General features: G+C 55.5%; 2 protein-coding genes across 6 annotated transcripts; both read left to right on the forward strand.

Moving 5' to 3' along the window:
- The first annotated feature begins 1,874 nt into the window (after positions 1 to 1,874).
- LOC129195749 (coiled-coil domain-containing protein 28B-like) lies at positions 1,875 to 7,092 on the forward strand. Of its 5 annotated transcripts, none has more exons than XR_008573956.1 (8): positions 1,875 to 2,120; positions 3,274 to 3,428; positions 3,536 to 4,031; positions 4,406 to 4,549; positions 5,065 to 5,404; positions 5,610 to 5,728; positions 5,892 to 6,061; positions 6,186 to 7,092. XR_008573956.1 is itself a non-coding variant. In XM_054802119.1 (8 exons), exons 2-8 carry the CDS (start codon positions 2,779 to 2,781, stop codon positions 6,225 to 6,227), a joined length of 1,113 nt encoding a protein of 370 aa, XP_054658094.1. In that variant the 5' UTR covers positions 2,008 to 2,120; positions 2,739 to 2,778; the 3' UTR covers positions 6,228 to 7,092. The 5 variants fall into 5 exon arrangements, 4 of the variants coding, with proteins under 4 accessions (XP_054658092.1, XP_054658094.1, XP_054658093.1 ...); XM_054802119.1 differs by lacking the exons at positions 3,536 to 4,031; positions 5,892 to 6,061 and adding exons at positions 2,739 to 2,933; positions 3,036 to 3,193 and having other exon boundaries at positions 2,008 to 2,120; XM_054802118.1 differs by lacking the exons at positions 1,875 to 2,120; positions 5,892 to 6,061 and adding exons at positions 2,615 to 2,933; positions 3,036 to 3,193.
- Positions 7,093 to 7,702: 610 nt separating this feature from the next.
- On the forward strand, positions 7,703 to 14,197 carry DCDC2B (doublecortin domain containing 2B). The gene is made up of 8 exons (XM_054802748.1): positions 7,703 to 7,980; positions 9,608 to 9,826; positions 10,355 to 10,501; positions 10,949 to 10,988; positions 11,439 to 11,507; positions 11,671 to 11,860; positions 12,085 to 12,185; positions 13,536 to 14,197. The coding sequence occupies exons 1-8, from the start codon at positions 7,703 to 7,705 to the stop codon at positions 13,611 to 13,613; spliced, it is 1,122 nt and encodes a 373-aa protein (XP_054658723.1). The 3' UTR covers positions 13,614 to 14,197.
- The last annotated feature ends 69 nt before the right edge of the window (positions 14,198 to 14,266 follow it).

Genomic DNA, 14,266 nt, shown 5'->3' on the forward strand with positions numbered 1-14,266 from the left:
GGTCTAATTCCCAAGTGTTTTGCACTAGCGCGTGTGATCAGTTGTGCAAGGGGACGGGGAGGTTCCACCTGAGCTCCTCCGCCCCTGCGTCAGGACCTCCCCGGCCCATCCCTCGGCACCGAGCTGGGGCTCCGGGAGGATCAAACCCACGTCTGCTCCACCTCCTGCTGCTGAAGCCGAATCGCCGGGACCAGCACAAGGACCGTGCTGCAGGCTGGTCCCTTCCGCAGCCTCAGGCGCCCGCAGGCCCTCCGGTCTGGCTGTGCCAGTGCCAGCGCAGCCCCCCTCCTCCTCTCCCTCTCTGCTTTCTCAGAGGAGCATCTCCCAAGTGCCGCTGTGGCTGGAGGGTCCCTGCGGCCTCTGCCCGCTCACCCAAAGGACCCTGTTGTGCTGGGAGGGTTTATGGACCGGCCTGGGGCCTGCTGGCATAGGGCTTGGGGGATTTCTCCTTAGTTTCTCAAGACGCTCTGCTTTCAGTGTTCTTTTGGGAGACCTCTACTTGCTTGGAAACCTTGCTGCAGCTTCTCTTTACAACGGACTTTATTTTCAGCGTTGCCTTCCTTTTGCTTGAAGCTGAAGCGAGCTGGCTGGAGCCGTTCCTCACAGTGGACGCGTTCAGCGGAACAGCTTTGGTTTTCTCTTCTGGCAACACAGCTGCTCTTGCGTCTTCTCTCCGCGATTGTACGGTGCCCTCGCAAAGGACCTGCCTGGCTGCCAGGGGAGCCACCCGCGGGAGGTGCCTCCGCATCCTCCTGTCCTCCACGGGGACTCCAGCAAGTTCAGATCTAACGAACGTGGCCGTCTGTGGCAGAGACGGGCTCTAACGAGTTGCCACAGAGCCGCAGTCTTGAACATCCACTGGGCTGCGTTCCCCGAGCTGAGCATGACTTTGTCTTATGGCCCCTCGCTGTCAGTGTTGCTCCTCCGGCGCAGGGACATGTTGGCCTCTGGAAGGAGCCGGCAGGAGCCCCCGGAGCCCCCGAGCGAGTGAACGATGCTGTGGCTGGGTGGGACCACCCTGTTTCCAGCAGCCAGGTTGAACGAGGGCTGCAGCTGGGCTCTGGACTTCTTGCTCTTTCAGTAAAAGAAAAACCTCTTAGAAACTGTCACCAACCCCTTTTTTTTTTCCCCTCTTTCTCCCTGTTACGGTACAGATAACCTCTGCGGGGGCTATTGTATGTCTCTTTGTATCCAATAGAAATGCACCCACCCTCGCTGCTGCTGCCTCTGTGGTTTCTCATTCGTTAGGCCACGAAGATTTGGGGCGCTGGGCTGTGGGGAGGGAGCGGGGAGGTCACATCAGCCCCCCAGGCACGGCTTTCCCCGCTCCCAGGGCCTGGCCCTGCCTTCCCAGCGGTGCTGGGGAGGGGGGTGGCTGGCAGGGACCTTCTGCCGCAGAGGTGACGGGACATCCCTGTCCCCGGGACCCCCGGCTCGGGGTGTCTCGCGTCCAGCTCTCCCTGCCCACAAGCTGGGGCAGCCACCAAGAGCCATGTATGGTGTCAGACCCCCCTGCCCTGCGGGTCCTGGTACTGGTGGTATCGAACCCCTGATGGCGTCACCATTGGCTCCAAAATGTCTAAGATTGGCTTAAAGTCTGGCAAGGATTTAAATAAGAAGCTGCGTACAGTTCTGCATACGCTGGGGGACGGGACTGGTCTTTAATCTCGCCCCAGTGCGAGGGCTGGAGGCTCGTTCCTGCGGAGGCGGATCTGGTGGTGCCGGAGGGGACTCGGGGTAAAGCGGGGCAGCTGAGGGGGTGGCAGGCGGTGACCCCAGGGAGGCCCGTGGGAGGGGACCCCACAGCCCACGCTGGGCCCTCGCTGTGCCAACGTGGCCGCTGGGCCCTGCCCTCTCCCCGGCACCCGTGTGGAGCTGGTGCTGAGGCGGGGGCCAGGCCCCGTTATCCTGCACGCCGCACGGGCAGCCGGTGTCCGGCAGCGCCCCTGCCCTGGGGACACGCCAGAGGAAGTTCCCTTTCCCTTTAAATGCAAATCCCAGCCCCGGGGCTGCAGGGACGGGTGTCCGGCGGGGACGGGTGTCCGGTGGGCTCGGGGTGTCCGGCGGGCTCAGGGACGCGGCCGGGTCAGCACCACAGGCCAGACCAGGGCCTGGCGCAGGTCAGTCCCCCCGCACGGCCGTGGCGCTCGGGGAGGGCGGCCGGAAGCTGCGGACAAAGGGGCTCCCGCAGCCGCTGCCGGCAGCCCCATCCTGCCGCCACAAAGGGCCCCGGGGACACGGGGCTGCTTGGCTGGTGTCCAGGGGTGACGGGGCCCCCACGATCTCTGTCTCGCTCTCGCACGCGTGGTCGAAATCCTCTTTTCTGCAGCACTGGGGAAGACGCTGAAAGCCAAGGCCAGGCTGGCAGCTCCCAGCTGCTGCTCAGGCCTCGGCTTTGTTCTGTGCCACGATGCTCCAGCACGGCCTGAGCCCGGCTGCTGGCACCCACGGAGGGGGTCCGAGCTCCTGGCTTCAGCCTTCCTGCCACCGCAGAGCCGTGGTGCAGCCCGCGGAGCCCTGCTGCGGCTCAGCCATGGCCATGGCCGGCACGCTGCTGCACTGAGGGTCCCGGGGCCCCTTGGCCATGCCATGGGCTGAGGCAGGAGGGGTGGCACCGCCCCGAGTGCTGCTCCCGGGGGCACCCCGATCCCCGCCAGCTCGGGCAGACACATCCTCTCTGGAGACAAGAGGCCCCGCGCAGGGAAGGAGCCGCCAAGAGCTGTGTGCATCCTGTGCAGGGTCCCCGCTCTGCGGCTCCGGTGCCCTGCACCCTTCAGGATGGAGGACCGGAGGAAGAAGCGGAGCCCCAACGCCTGCCTGGCCCAGCCGGCACCCGCTGGGGCCCCGCGGCCACTGCCCCCCAGCAAGAGCACGTCTTTTGCGCTGCCGCTGCCCACCCTGCCCTCGCCCAGGCAGCGTGCCCGGCTCAGGCGGTCAGTGCCGGCACGGGGGGTGACCACCAGCCCCCCCATGGCCCCTCCGGTGCGGGGCCAGCCAGGGCCCGGGCGACGCCAGCCCCTCTGTTCCCCATGCAGAACAAGCAAGGAGCGGGTCCGGGCGGGCGGCGTGGGGGCGGCGCGGGGGGCCCCGCTGCAGCACAGCTTCCTCACCGACGTCTCTGACGTCTGCGAGATGGAGGGGGGGCTGCTCAGCCTCCTCAGCGACTTCCACTCTGGAAAGCTGCAGGCCTTTGGTGAGGGGCTGGGGGTCGGTGGGGGCCAGGGGAGTCTGGGGGGGCCGGCAGGCCGTGACAGCTCCCGCCCGTGGGCGCAGGGAAGGAGTGCTCCTTCGAGCAGCTGGAGCACGTGCGGGAGATGCAGGAGAAGCTGGCGCGGCTCCACTTCGGCCTCGACGTCTGTGTGGAGGAGCTGCCCGAGGAGCAGAAGAAGGCGGCGGCCGACAGGAACCTGGACCAGCTGCTGGCACACGTGAGCGTCACCCCTCACCCCCGGTGTGGCCCTGCTGCCATGACCGGGATCCCCACTGGCCCTGGCCTCCCCGCTGGCGCCTCAGCCTCTGCCTTTGCCTCCCACAGCTGGAGGAGCTCAGCAGCTCCATGTATCCTGGGCGTGGGGGGGGGGGGCGATGGCGGTGACAGTGGTGGCCGTGGTGGCGGTGAAGGGGGATGGCGCTGGCCCTTGACCCACGCTCAGACAGAAGCTGCACCTGGCCGAGAGCCCCGACCCCGAGGACGCGGCAGCCTGACGAAGCGCCCGGCCCGGCTGGGGGGCGGCCGCCACCGGAGACCCCACGGGATCGCCACACCGGGGCCACCCCCCCCCCGCGGACGGGCCGACGGAGGCGACACCGGTCGGGCCCTGCGAGGCCAACACCGCCCCCCCCCCGCCGCCATTTTGGTGGGACCCGCAGTGACGGGGGGCGGGGCCTGGCGGGGCGCGTGCCCGCCCCCCGCCTCGTCGCGGCCGGATGACGCCATCAGGGGGCGCCCGGTTGCCGTGGCGGCGGCCATGGCGGCGCTGGGGCTGCAGGCGGAGGAGCGGCGGCTGCTCCGTGCCGTGACCCGCCTGCAGGTGGGGGCCCGCCCGGGATGGGGGGGTCTTGGCGGGGGGGCCCGGCTGGGAGGGGGTCCCCGTGGGGAGGACACCCGTGAGGGAATGTGGCTGGAGGGGGGGTCGCCGCGGGGGAGCGCGGCTGGACGGGGACGTGGCGGGGAAGGGTGGGGGCTGCACAGCTGGAGGGGGGGTCCCGGGGGCAACCGCGGGGGGCCGTCGGGGGGGGCGGGGGCCTTGATCCGGCCGGCGCTGCCTCATTAAAACCTGCCTTGGCTCAGACGTGGGACGCGTTTGCTCCTTGTGCGCCAGGCCGCGTCCCCCGGGGTGCCTGGGCAGGGGGCGGCGGGGGGGCTCTCACCGGCTCCAGCGGCACCTCTGCCCCGTGCCCGCAGGCCGGCGTCAGGGGCTACCTGCTGCGGAAGCGGTTTCGGAGCCTGCGGACGGAGTACGAGGAGGTGGTGCGGGAGATCGAAGGAGACCTGAGCCAGCTGGAGTGGAGGGGACGGTTCCTGCCGCGGCCTGTGTTTGTCCCCGAGGTCCGTGTGTCAGGACGGCTGGGGGCTTCGACAGCCCCGTCTGGGGGGGAGCACTGGGGAACGGCGGATCCGTGCGGTGGTGTGGCGGGGCAGACGATGTTTTTGCAGCGCAGTCCCAGGAACCTGTGCTCCTACTGAATTAAACCCAACAATTCCATAGCCAAGGCCTGTAAGACTCCCCCTCACTTGTGCCCCTGAGACCCCACACTGAGGGTTTCTTCCTGCGGGTGAAGCTCAGCCTCAGGTCAAATGCCCGACCCATGCAGGTGACTCCTGGGGGTGTTGTCCCTGGGCACCCACCTCACTCGGTCGTACGGAACAGCCGGGCCCTCCTGCGGTGGCTAAGCACCGCTCTCTAATGTTTTTACCACTTCTGGAAGGAAAGCCCTTAGAAAATTCAGGGTGGTTCAAAGCAGAGCATGTTGGTGTCACGGCAGGAGTGGGACAGAGCCACCTTTCAGATCTTTATATTTTCTTTTCCTTATATTTCAATCTCTCGCACGTTGCCCCTTTAGAAGCCAACACAAGGGAAGTGTTCAGGTCCGCGGGAGGCTGTGCCAAGCAATGAGACCAGCGCAGAAAAACTGCAAGAGGAGCCGGACACCTCTGAACCAGAACGGGACTGGGGCTGCAGCAGTGTGAAACCTACAGCCCGGCTGCAAAGCGAGAAAGAAATGAGCTCCACGGGTGAAGGCGATGTAGCGAGCCCCCCAAATCTCAGGGCTGATGCCGATAAGTGCACTGAAAAGGGGTGCAGCGCCCCAGCAGAGAGCGAGGACCAGCAGAATGACAGCAACGTGTCTGCTGTGTGGGACAGCGCTGTCCTGGAGGCAGAATCCCTGGAAGCCAGCCTGGGTAAGAGACGGGAGCTGGCACACAGCCTGCGCTCTCCTGTGTGGTCTGAAGGACCTGGTGCTGAGTGCAGGGGGCGCAGCAGGTCCTTGGGGAACCAAAACCTTGAGAATATCCTGGAGAGGTTAGAATAACTCAGTGCAGGAGAGACGGTAATGCAATCTGAATCTTTCTTCTAATAATAGGTTAATATTCCATTTCTTTGTAGAAATTCCACTTGAGGACATAAAGGATCTTCCTCAAACTCGGTCTGGTCTCCAGTCCTACAGAAATCACTTGATCATGGAGTTGCTGTGGTTGCAACAAGCTATCGTCAGCCGTAAAAACGTAAGGGCCTGACCCTGCCTCTTCCGAAAGAGTGTCTCTGCCTGTCTGCAGCCAGAGCGGTGCCGTCTGTGGTGGGGCTGGGGCTGGCTCAGTTACCCAGGGATTGGACTGGATGACAGCAGTGTCCTTTTTTTTTTTTTTTAACTTCTCTGGGGAATGGTAGGAAAAGGGATGATGAAGGCGAATAGGAGCTGTTTAGATCTGGTTACAAGCTTCGTTCCTGGCCTGCTACAGAGACGTTGTTACTGGGATAACTATCCTGGCTACACAGCGCAGCAGTAGGTACCGAGGCACTGGCTCCCATAGCGAGCTGCCGTTTGCATTGCTGGAAAGGTGAGACTTGTGCATCTTCTGGCCAAGTGCAATGATTCTGCTCGTTAATCTGCAAGGGTGGGTTCTTTCCTACTTCCAGTCTCTGGGATTTAATCATTAATACTTGATTTTCTTTCTCTTGAAGTACTTGATGCTGAAACAGAGGCTGGGCACTCCTGACCCATAGGAGGGCATTCCCGAGCATGTGGGGCACTGATGTTGGTGCAGAGCTGCAGCACCGCCGTCGTGACATGACCTCACGGACAGCAGCAGCTTAGGGGAACTCCAGCTCCCTGAGTTGATGTTTTCCACTTCAGATGAATGTGGCAAGAAAGCCTTTTATTTATTTCAAATGGGAATTTTGGTCAAAGCAAAGATTAAACGTCACTGTGCAGCCAAGGAGGTGGTTGTGTGTCCTGGAGGGAGTCCCAGGGAGACCTCCTTCCAGAAGAACCCTGTTTCCGTTGGCTGGGCTAGGGGAGAACTCTGGTGGAACTAAAATGCCTGAAGGCAGCAGATGCTTTGAACCTGCAGGAACAAGCTCTTCTCCGCTGATTTGCGGGTGACCCATATCGGTATCTGAGCTGTGTATTTGGGGTGGCTCTGCAATATCTGGGATCTCCCAAGGGCTCGTGGTAGGCTTTGGGGAATACCTAGTTGCAAGAATAAGTTAGGAGGAGAGTTCCCCAACTTTCATGTGCAGTTGGTGGGGAGCAATGGCACATCAAACTTGACCTTCAGGAGATGAGGCTTGGTTCCCAACTTGCACGTCTCTGGCCACGGTAATACCTCTCTGTGTGGCAGAGTCACCTGGACTGGTGCTTGAGGGGGCAAGTAAGGACTTACAGGGTTTGGCGCTTTGTCCATATGCTGCTGTGGTTCAGGACCATTCGAGGTCCCTCAGAAAGTTCCCTACTGTGACCCCAAGTCTTCCGTGCAAACGCTCGGCGTTCCTGCTGCCTGAACGGTCGCTCTTGCCATATGGCAGATGTATCCTTCTGTTCCTCAATGATGCCGATTTGTTTGTGAATAAAAAGTTTTCCTGACGCTCATCTCTGAATCTGTTCCTGTCTGGCCTGCCTTCCTCTCCCAGGAAGAGCCAGGTGAATCCATGGTCCGTTTCAACCCGTGGCAACCTGTTCAGTGCAAAGAGCGGTGTGCCTGCTGAGATGAGGTTTGTCTGATACACGCAGGACAGAAACCTATTGTTCTCACGCAGGTAGCAAGTGATGGCAAGGGGGTGACGGCTTCTGGATAGCGCTGCTCTGCATGGGATGTGAACCGCTGCCATAAAGATAGTGGCACTTACTGTACCTCCAGGCTGGTTAATCTGAGCCTGGTGGCCACAGTGGCTAGCGAGGGAGCTCACAGTACTTGGCGTTTAAGGATTACAGAGCTGTGTGGTTCCTGGTTCTCAAGTAGAAAGGTGCTCTGCAAGTTGTTTGATGTGGCCTCCAGACTGGCCCACAACTTCCTCCTGCTGGGCCTGCGTCCATGGAGACAGCCGGTCGCACCAGACCGTGCTGGGAAGGGACGGCAGAACGCAAGAGCGGCTGGTCGGAAGGGCCTGGGCTTGGTGGGAGGCTGGCCGGGGCTCTCCTCCGCGCCCCACGTTGGTCTCTTTGCCCCTCTGGTCAGTGGGGCTCGCTTGATCCCTGGGGGATGAGCTCCTGTGGCTTAGCTCTGGCACCTCCAGCCAAGAATGTGGTGGTGTATCGCAATGGTGACCCCTTCTTCCCTGGGAGGAAGTTTGTAGTGAACCAGCGGCGGTTCCTGACCTTTGAGGCATTTCTGAATGAGGTGACCAAGAGCATTCGTGCGCCCTTGGCTGTGAGGAACCTCTACACACCCAGGCATGGCCACCACGTCGCTGAGCTGGGGGACCTGCAGGACGGGTGCCAGTATGTGGCTGCGGGCTTTGAAAAGTTCAAAAGGCTTGAGTGAGTAGACGGACCTTTGGGCTCTGGGTTTGGTAAGCAGCTGTAGATCACCTCCACGGGGGATGTATTGGGGCGTGAATGGAAAAAGAAGAGGTAAGAGGGGTACAAACCCAACGAAAACCAGACCGATTAATTTATTTTCCTACTGGAAACTACTGGAGGTGTTCCAGATCACATGGAAAATGCAAATATTCCTGATAAGGTCACTTGTCTCTCAGAAGAAAACATGTTGGGGGAGGCATGCCTTCTCTGGCAGGATGTTGTGATCGGTGCTGCTCTGCTTTCCGTGCACTTTGTTTTGTGGCGTGTGGGAGGTTCTGCTGCCCGCTTCCTTGGCTGAGCTGGCAGTCGCGCTGTCTCCACTGACAAATACTTTTGCTTTGGTTTGATGGAGGTATTTTGTTTTCTAATCCTGCACAAAGTAGACCTGTTTTGGTCCATCCTGAAATACAGAGGGTTAAAGAGGTTTTTGTGGCATCGCTTGGCTCTTGAGGGGGTGTGTGTGAGGTGAATTTTACTCCCTGGCGTGTATTGCATTTTGTTGAGGAGGTGCTCCAGGCTGCATTAACACCACTCAGCCCTTGGAGCTATGATCAGTAACACAAAGGAATAAAACGTTCTGGGTGTCTTTAGCATGGGGATCTGCAATGGTCAGTATTCAGCTGGGAATTTCTTAATTAACTTAGACTGAAGTTCTGGGACACCATGAGGTGAGGCACCCAGAGAATCGTTTCAGAAGTGACCCAAATAAGTCACCCACATGTCTGGTGGTGATGCACCGAGGCAGAGCAGCGTGTCGTTTTCTCACTGCTCTTCAGTAAGCCACGGCCCAGTTGCTATGTGGCAACGTTGTCTTGTTCTCACAGCTATTTAAATCACGGAAGGAAGGAGCTCCGCGGGACAAGGAACAGCAAGGGTCTGCAGGTGAGTCCCTGAGCTGAGCACAGGCAGGCGGGAACGCAGGTGATAAAACTGAATCATAGAATCATAGAATCTTTAAGGTTGGAAAAGACCTCTAGGATCATCAAGTCCAACCGTCAAATTTCCAACTGAAGTGGAAATTTAAGGCTGCGAGGTGCTGGGTGGAGATCAGGCCAAAGCGCTACAGGAATCAGTAGGACATGTGTGAGACAGTGCAGGGGCTGCTGCTGCGTGCCTTCCACCCCACTCAGAGGTTCGCTGGCAATTCTGGAACGTGCTCAGCTATGTGAAGAGCCTCCCCAGCCTTGGTGTTGCTGACAACAAACCCCACCTAGCAGCAGCAAGCCTAAAGGCAGGGCTGGCAGTGTCCCCAGGGCTGGCGGTGTCCCGCCGGCAGCTCCTGATGGAGAAAAGGGAACAGCCCTGGAGGCTCCGTGCCAGGGCTGTCACTGTTCTTGTGCACTGAACTCGGTCTCTAGTTCCGCACTGTAGCTCCCTGGAAGCCGAACGTCTTGGTGCGATGGCAGAAGCACACCCACCTGCCCTGCACAATTCAGTAAGTGCCTTGGTGTTTTCTCCTTGGAGGTTCTCTGGGAATGTTTTTGGGGGCTGGAGGAGGGAATTTCTCTGTGAGATCCTGGGAATGCTGCCTCACAGGGACAATTCCCAGCTTCTGCCTGAAATATTTGCTGTAAATACTGCCCAGGCACCAGTGGCTGGCTTTTTTCACCCCCATCTTTCACAGCTGCAGGAACACTGGCTCATCGCATGCTCTGGGTTGTTTCTACTGCAGTGTTTTCCGGAATGGGGATTTGCTGAGCCCTCCTTTCCCACTGTCTCTCTCCAAGAGCACCCCACTGCAGTGGGACGTACTCCTGGCCGTGCTGACAGAGAAAGCCGATCTGCGCAGCGGAGCTGTTAACAAGTGGGTATCCAGAAAAGGCGCTGCTGGCTCCCCTTTCCCGATGTCCAGAACATGAGCAGCTCTGATTAGCACAGAGGACTGGGAGTTCAGACAGCCATTTCCAGTCTGCTTTTGCAAACTCATTTGCTTTCCACGTTTTCCCATCTTTAAATTAGGGATAACCCCAATGTCCTGGGTGCTCTGTGAGGAGGGCTGATGATGCTGGTGTCCAGTGAAAAAGCAATAAGCAAGCAGTAAAATGTGGCATAAAAAGGGGTTTATGACTAGAGAGAGGGGTTTTATGCAACAAATACAGCCTAGCTTCTCCTCATACATCTATTTACTGACACCCAAGGAAAAAGCTGAGATCTACTGCAGCTCACTGATCACTGGGTGTAATGTTTCTGTGCACTTCCTTGGAGTAATGCTAAGAATGAGCCTCTCTGACTTGCCTCGGTCCTGTTTATCACTTTGCACGTTTGCTTCCACACTGAGGCGTTGCTCACAGTCTTGTGACAGTTCTGAACCCTTTGCTGTCTCTTCCTCGAGGCTCTGCAGGATGGATGGAACCCAGGTGTCTGGTGGGGAGGAGCTGGTGAATGGCGATTACTATGTGGCAGTGGGAAATGAGGAGTACAAAAAACTGCCTTACTTTGAGCTACTGGTGCCCCAGGATTCTGCGTGCAGAACACTGAGGTATGTAGACTGTGGCCAAGTGGTTTAAAGAATCCTCTCCGTGGTAGTCTTCAGCTAAAGCCATCTTTTTTTGCAGCCCTCCTGTTCAGCGCTGTCTGCTTCAAAACTTGAGTTTTGCTTCATGTGTTGGAAGTTTAGGAAGAAGGAATGTGTTTTCAAAGCTTTTGGTGTAAGGGTTAGTCCCTGAAATCTAGAGTTCAGTGGCAGAGAAAGCAAGTGGCTTGGTTGCTTCTCAGTTAAGTGTTCATCAAGCACGGAGGAGCACCTGCATTGCACGTCACAGGCCTGTGGTGGGCAGTGTGATTTAACGGGAATGTGTGGAGTGTGCTCTGCCTGTCCTGAGAAAAAAAACCTTCGGGGGCCCTCTCTTATGGGAAAAGGGGAGATCCTGCCTTCCTACAGCTGACTTCTGCCTGACATTGAGAATCTGCTGCTTCTTTGTTACAGGAACCACCCAAACAGCAGGCACAAAAAGTACCGCAGAAGGGTAGGTGGTTCAGCTGGCACGGGACTGTTTGTGCTATGATCGCGGTTCCTTTGTGCAGGCATCCCTCCGTGAACAGTGGATGTGTATGGCCATCTCCATTCCCAATTGCCATGGCTATGGCCTCCTTGCTTGGTACTGTTCCCAAAGGAGAGGAGCTGGAGACAGCTACGTGGCCAGAACACATTTGAATTAAATCTTGCTGCCTGAAGAAGAACTCCTAAAGTTGGCCTCGCTTACCTCTTCTGCTTTTTGGCTGATGGGCAGGGAGAATTCATTCTGGAGCTAGGACATCTTTCCTGCTCACTGTGGGAGTAAAATGCCCAAGAGAGAGCACAGATGCAGCAGCTGGGCTGTCCTGGATTGTCCATTGAAACGTGCGTTTATGCTATCTGTGCTATTTGCTTATAACTTTTCCTTTTTCCTGTTTTGTTTTGTTTTGTTTGTTTTCAGTTTCGTGAACTCTGTGCCACCTCCCAGGACACAGCTGGTAATTCTGCTCTTGCTGAACCACCTCAACAGGTAGTAGTGACTGCAAAAAGTGTTGTATGTGTTCCCTGTACCTGTTTCACTTGTAATATCGACTTAAAACAGGGGAAAGTTGCAGTGTTTAGGGGATTGCCCTGCAAAACTTCTCTTGTTTTATAAACTGCTTTATCAAGAAGTGTGTGATGAATACTTTCAGCTGGACAGTCGCAGGGTGCAGACCACAGGAGCTGCAGAGAAAGACAAGATCCCAGCTGCTTTTCCACAACTGCAAAGGCAAGCCAGGAAATCTTGCCTCAAAGAGGAAGAGTCCATTTTCCATGCCAAGCCTGTCCGTGCGGGGCGAAACAGAAGGAGCAACAGGAATGTGCAGCACTGGCCTGATCAAGGTAAAGGACACTGCTGCAAATTGTAGAGGAAGACTGGCTTTACTTTGATGCTAAAGGACAAAATACCTGCAGATGTACTGAAATAAAGCAGTGAAGCAGCCAACAACTTCTGTATTTCTGCTTCTTTCCTCTCCTCACCTGGGTATATTTCTGTAGCCTCAGCGTGACCAGGCCACGGCCATCTGCAATACCCGTTGAACAACTTTCTTTTCCTCTCCTCACAGAAGAAAGTGTTTATAAAGCCACAGACCCTAGGAAGGAGGTGCGAGGTGCCCAGGAAGTAAAAGAGGACGAATGCACAAGGGTGGACGTACCCACTGATCAGGTATGAGGAATGATTTTCTGCCCTGGTTAGGAGTCTCACAGCTGCAGGGTAGTACTCGTGGTCCCACTAGAATCTCTCTGTGCTGCAGGTTTTGCACAGCAGGGAGGCCAACTCCAAGAGCCGGCCCATGAGAACACATCAGTCAATAGTTTATAGCAGTTGCTTGGGGAAGTCCTTCAGTTTTTTCACTTGTTTTAAGTCCTATTGGTTAGGTTTGCGAAGCACTGTGCTTCTCTCTGCAATGTGTAAAGATGAAAGTAACCACTAGGGGGAACTTCAGAAACCAGAGGACAGCGTGTAACTGCAGGGCTTTACATTTTCAGAAAGCTCAGATTGTCATCTGGGTAATGAACATTTCCCTTCTGGAATGTGAGTTACAGCTCCCCACTGCAGTAAGGATATAAAAAGCTTTCCTAGATTTTTTTGTGCGTACTACTTCTATCCTTACTCCTGTTCCAGAGAGTTGCAGAAGAACTTATACCAAAAGCCAAAATGATACACCACAGTAAAGTATTTCTTCCACTTAATGGTTCTACGCAGTATGTAAGATCCTTCCTGGCTGTGCTCAGATTTCTTACACTAAAACTCAGTTGCCCCAAATATAACTTGTTAAGCAGAAGGTGCTTGTAGCCAGGTGAAGCTCAGAAGCTGGCATGGAATAAACATGTAATTCCTAAAATGACTGAACACATTTATTAGACAGTAACAAGTTTAAGCTCTTTTTTTAAAAGGGAAAAAAAGTAGTTCTTTTTGTTTTAAAACAAAATTCTGTGTGAAAAATATCTGCAGCGTGCTTATTGTTTGTAGCGTAATAGTGTTTTAAACTTTTCAGGAGGACATTTAGAATTGATGTAATGGGATGACATGCACTATGTTTTAGGTGATTCACCATTCTGCCTAGGTAGTCTCTTTGGATTAATTAGAACTTCAAAGCAACACAACTCCTTTGAACTTTAATTTGAGAAAGCCTTAGTGAAGAGTTGGGTAATGGTTCCTGACTTCTTGGCTCACTGAGGCCTGGTGTGCTGTGTTTGCTTTAGAGGCTGGGCCAGCATTTCTCCATGGGGTGGGTACTCTGTGCCGCTGCTTTCTGTCAGCCTTTCCCCCCGCCCAGGACTACACTGCTATACAGTTGTTGTTACTTGAGTGTCACAGCTCTCCTCTGCAGTGGGAGAGGATCATTAGGCATTAAATAAACTACCTTTGAATTTAACATTGAGACCCAGGTTTGCATACCAAAGCCATAGTGAGAGTGGAAATGGAATCCAGGAATTTAGTTCCAGAATCTTTCTGTAATTGTGAAGTGCTACAATGTAAACTGTATTTCTTTCTCATATTAAAAAAAAAAAGGCACAGGCTACAGACAAATCACAAAAGACTGTGGCAAGGAAAAGGGATGCCAGTGACTCGGAGGATGAAAAGCACTGAATGACGTTCCCCTTGGCAGCAAAGAGCTCTGAAGACTTCGCAAAGGGACCATGACAGGAGAGGGACACTTAGGTACATGGCTATCTGCAAGGCATCTGCAGGGCTAGATTTCTGTAACACCACAGACTGGCCCAGCTTTTAGGTTAATTGACCAACTCTTCTAAATTCACCCTCATCATCTGTGCTTGAGAAGCAGAGTACCAGCGAACAAAGAATGAGATGCACAATTTCGTTAAATAATTAAGACCTTCCTCCTTTCCTTATCTCTATGGTGTGGCAGAGGAGATGGCTGCTTTTCTGAACTCTAATTAAACCCATTTGTATCTGAACCTGGGAAGGAAGAATTACAAAATAGAATATATGCCTTTATAACAGAATGTCTGCCAGGAAGTTTATTCTCTCTCAGATACTTCTTATGAAGAGATTTCATCGCATCATTGTCCCTCTGATTTGGAATGCTTAGAAATGTGTACAGCAATCAAACCTGTTCCCCAAGCTATACGCATTTTGTTTCTGTTAACTTGTTTTAGGAGCATCTGCCTGATTTAGGAGAAGTCATAGTAATAAACAGCTCTTGTATTAACCCTCTTTGTGCAAGGCTTTCTGTATTTCCCTCCCTAGTGTTTCTGATTTAATTACAAGGGTAACAAAGA

The sequence above is a fragment of the Grus americana genome, chromosome 23 (assembly GCF_028858705.1).
Source record: "Grus americana isolate bGruAme1 chromosome 23, bGruAme1.mat, whole genome shotgun sequence".
NCBI classification, from domain to species: domain Eukaryota; kingdom Metazoa; phylum Chordata; class Aves; order Gruiformes; family Gruidae; genus Grus; species Grus americana.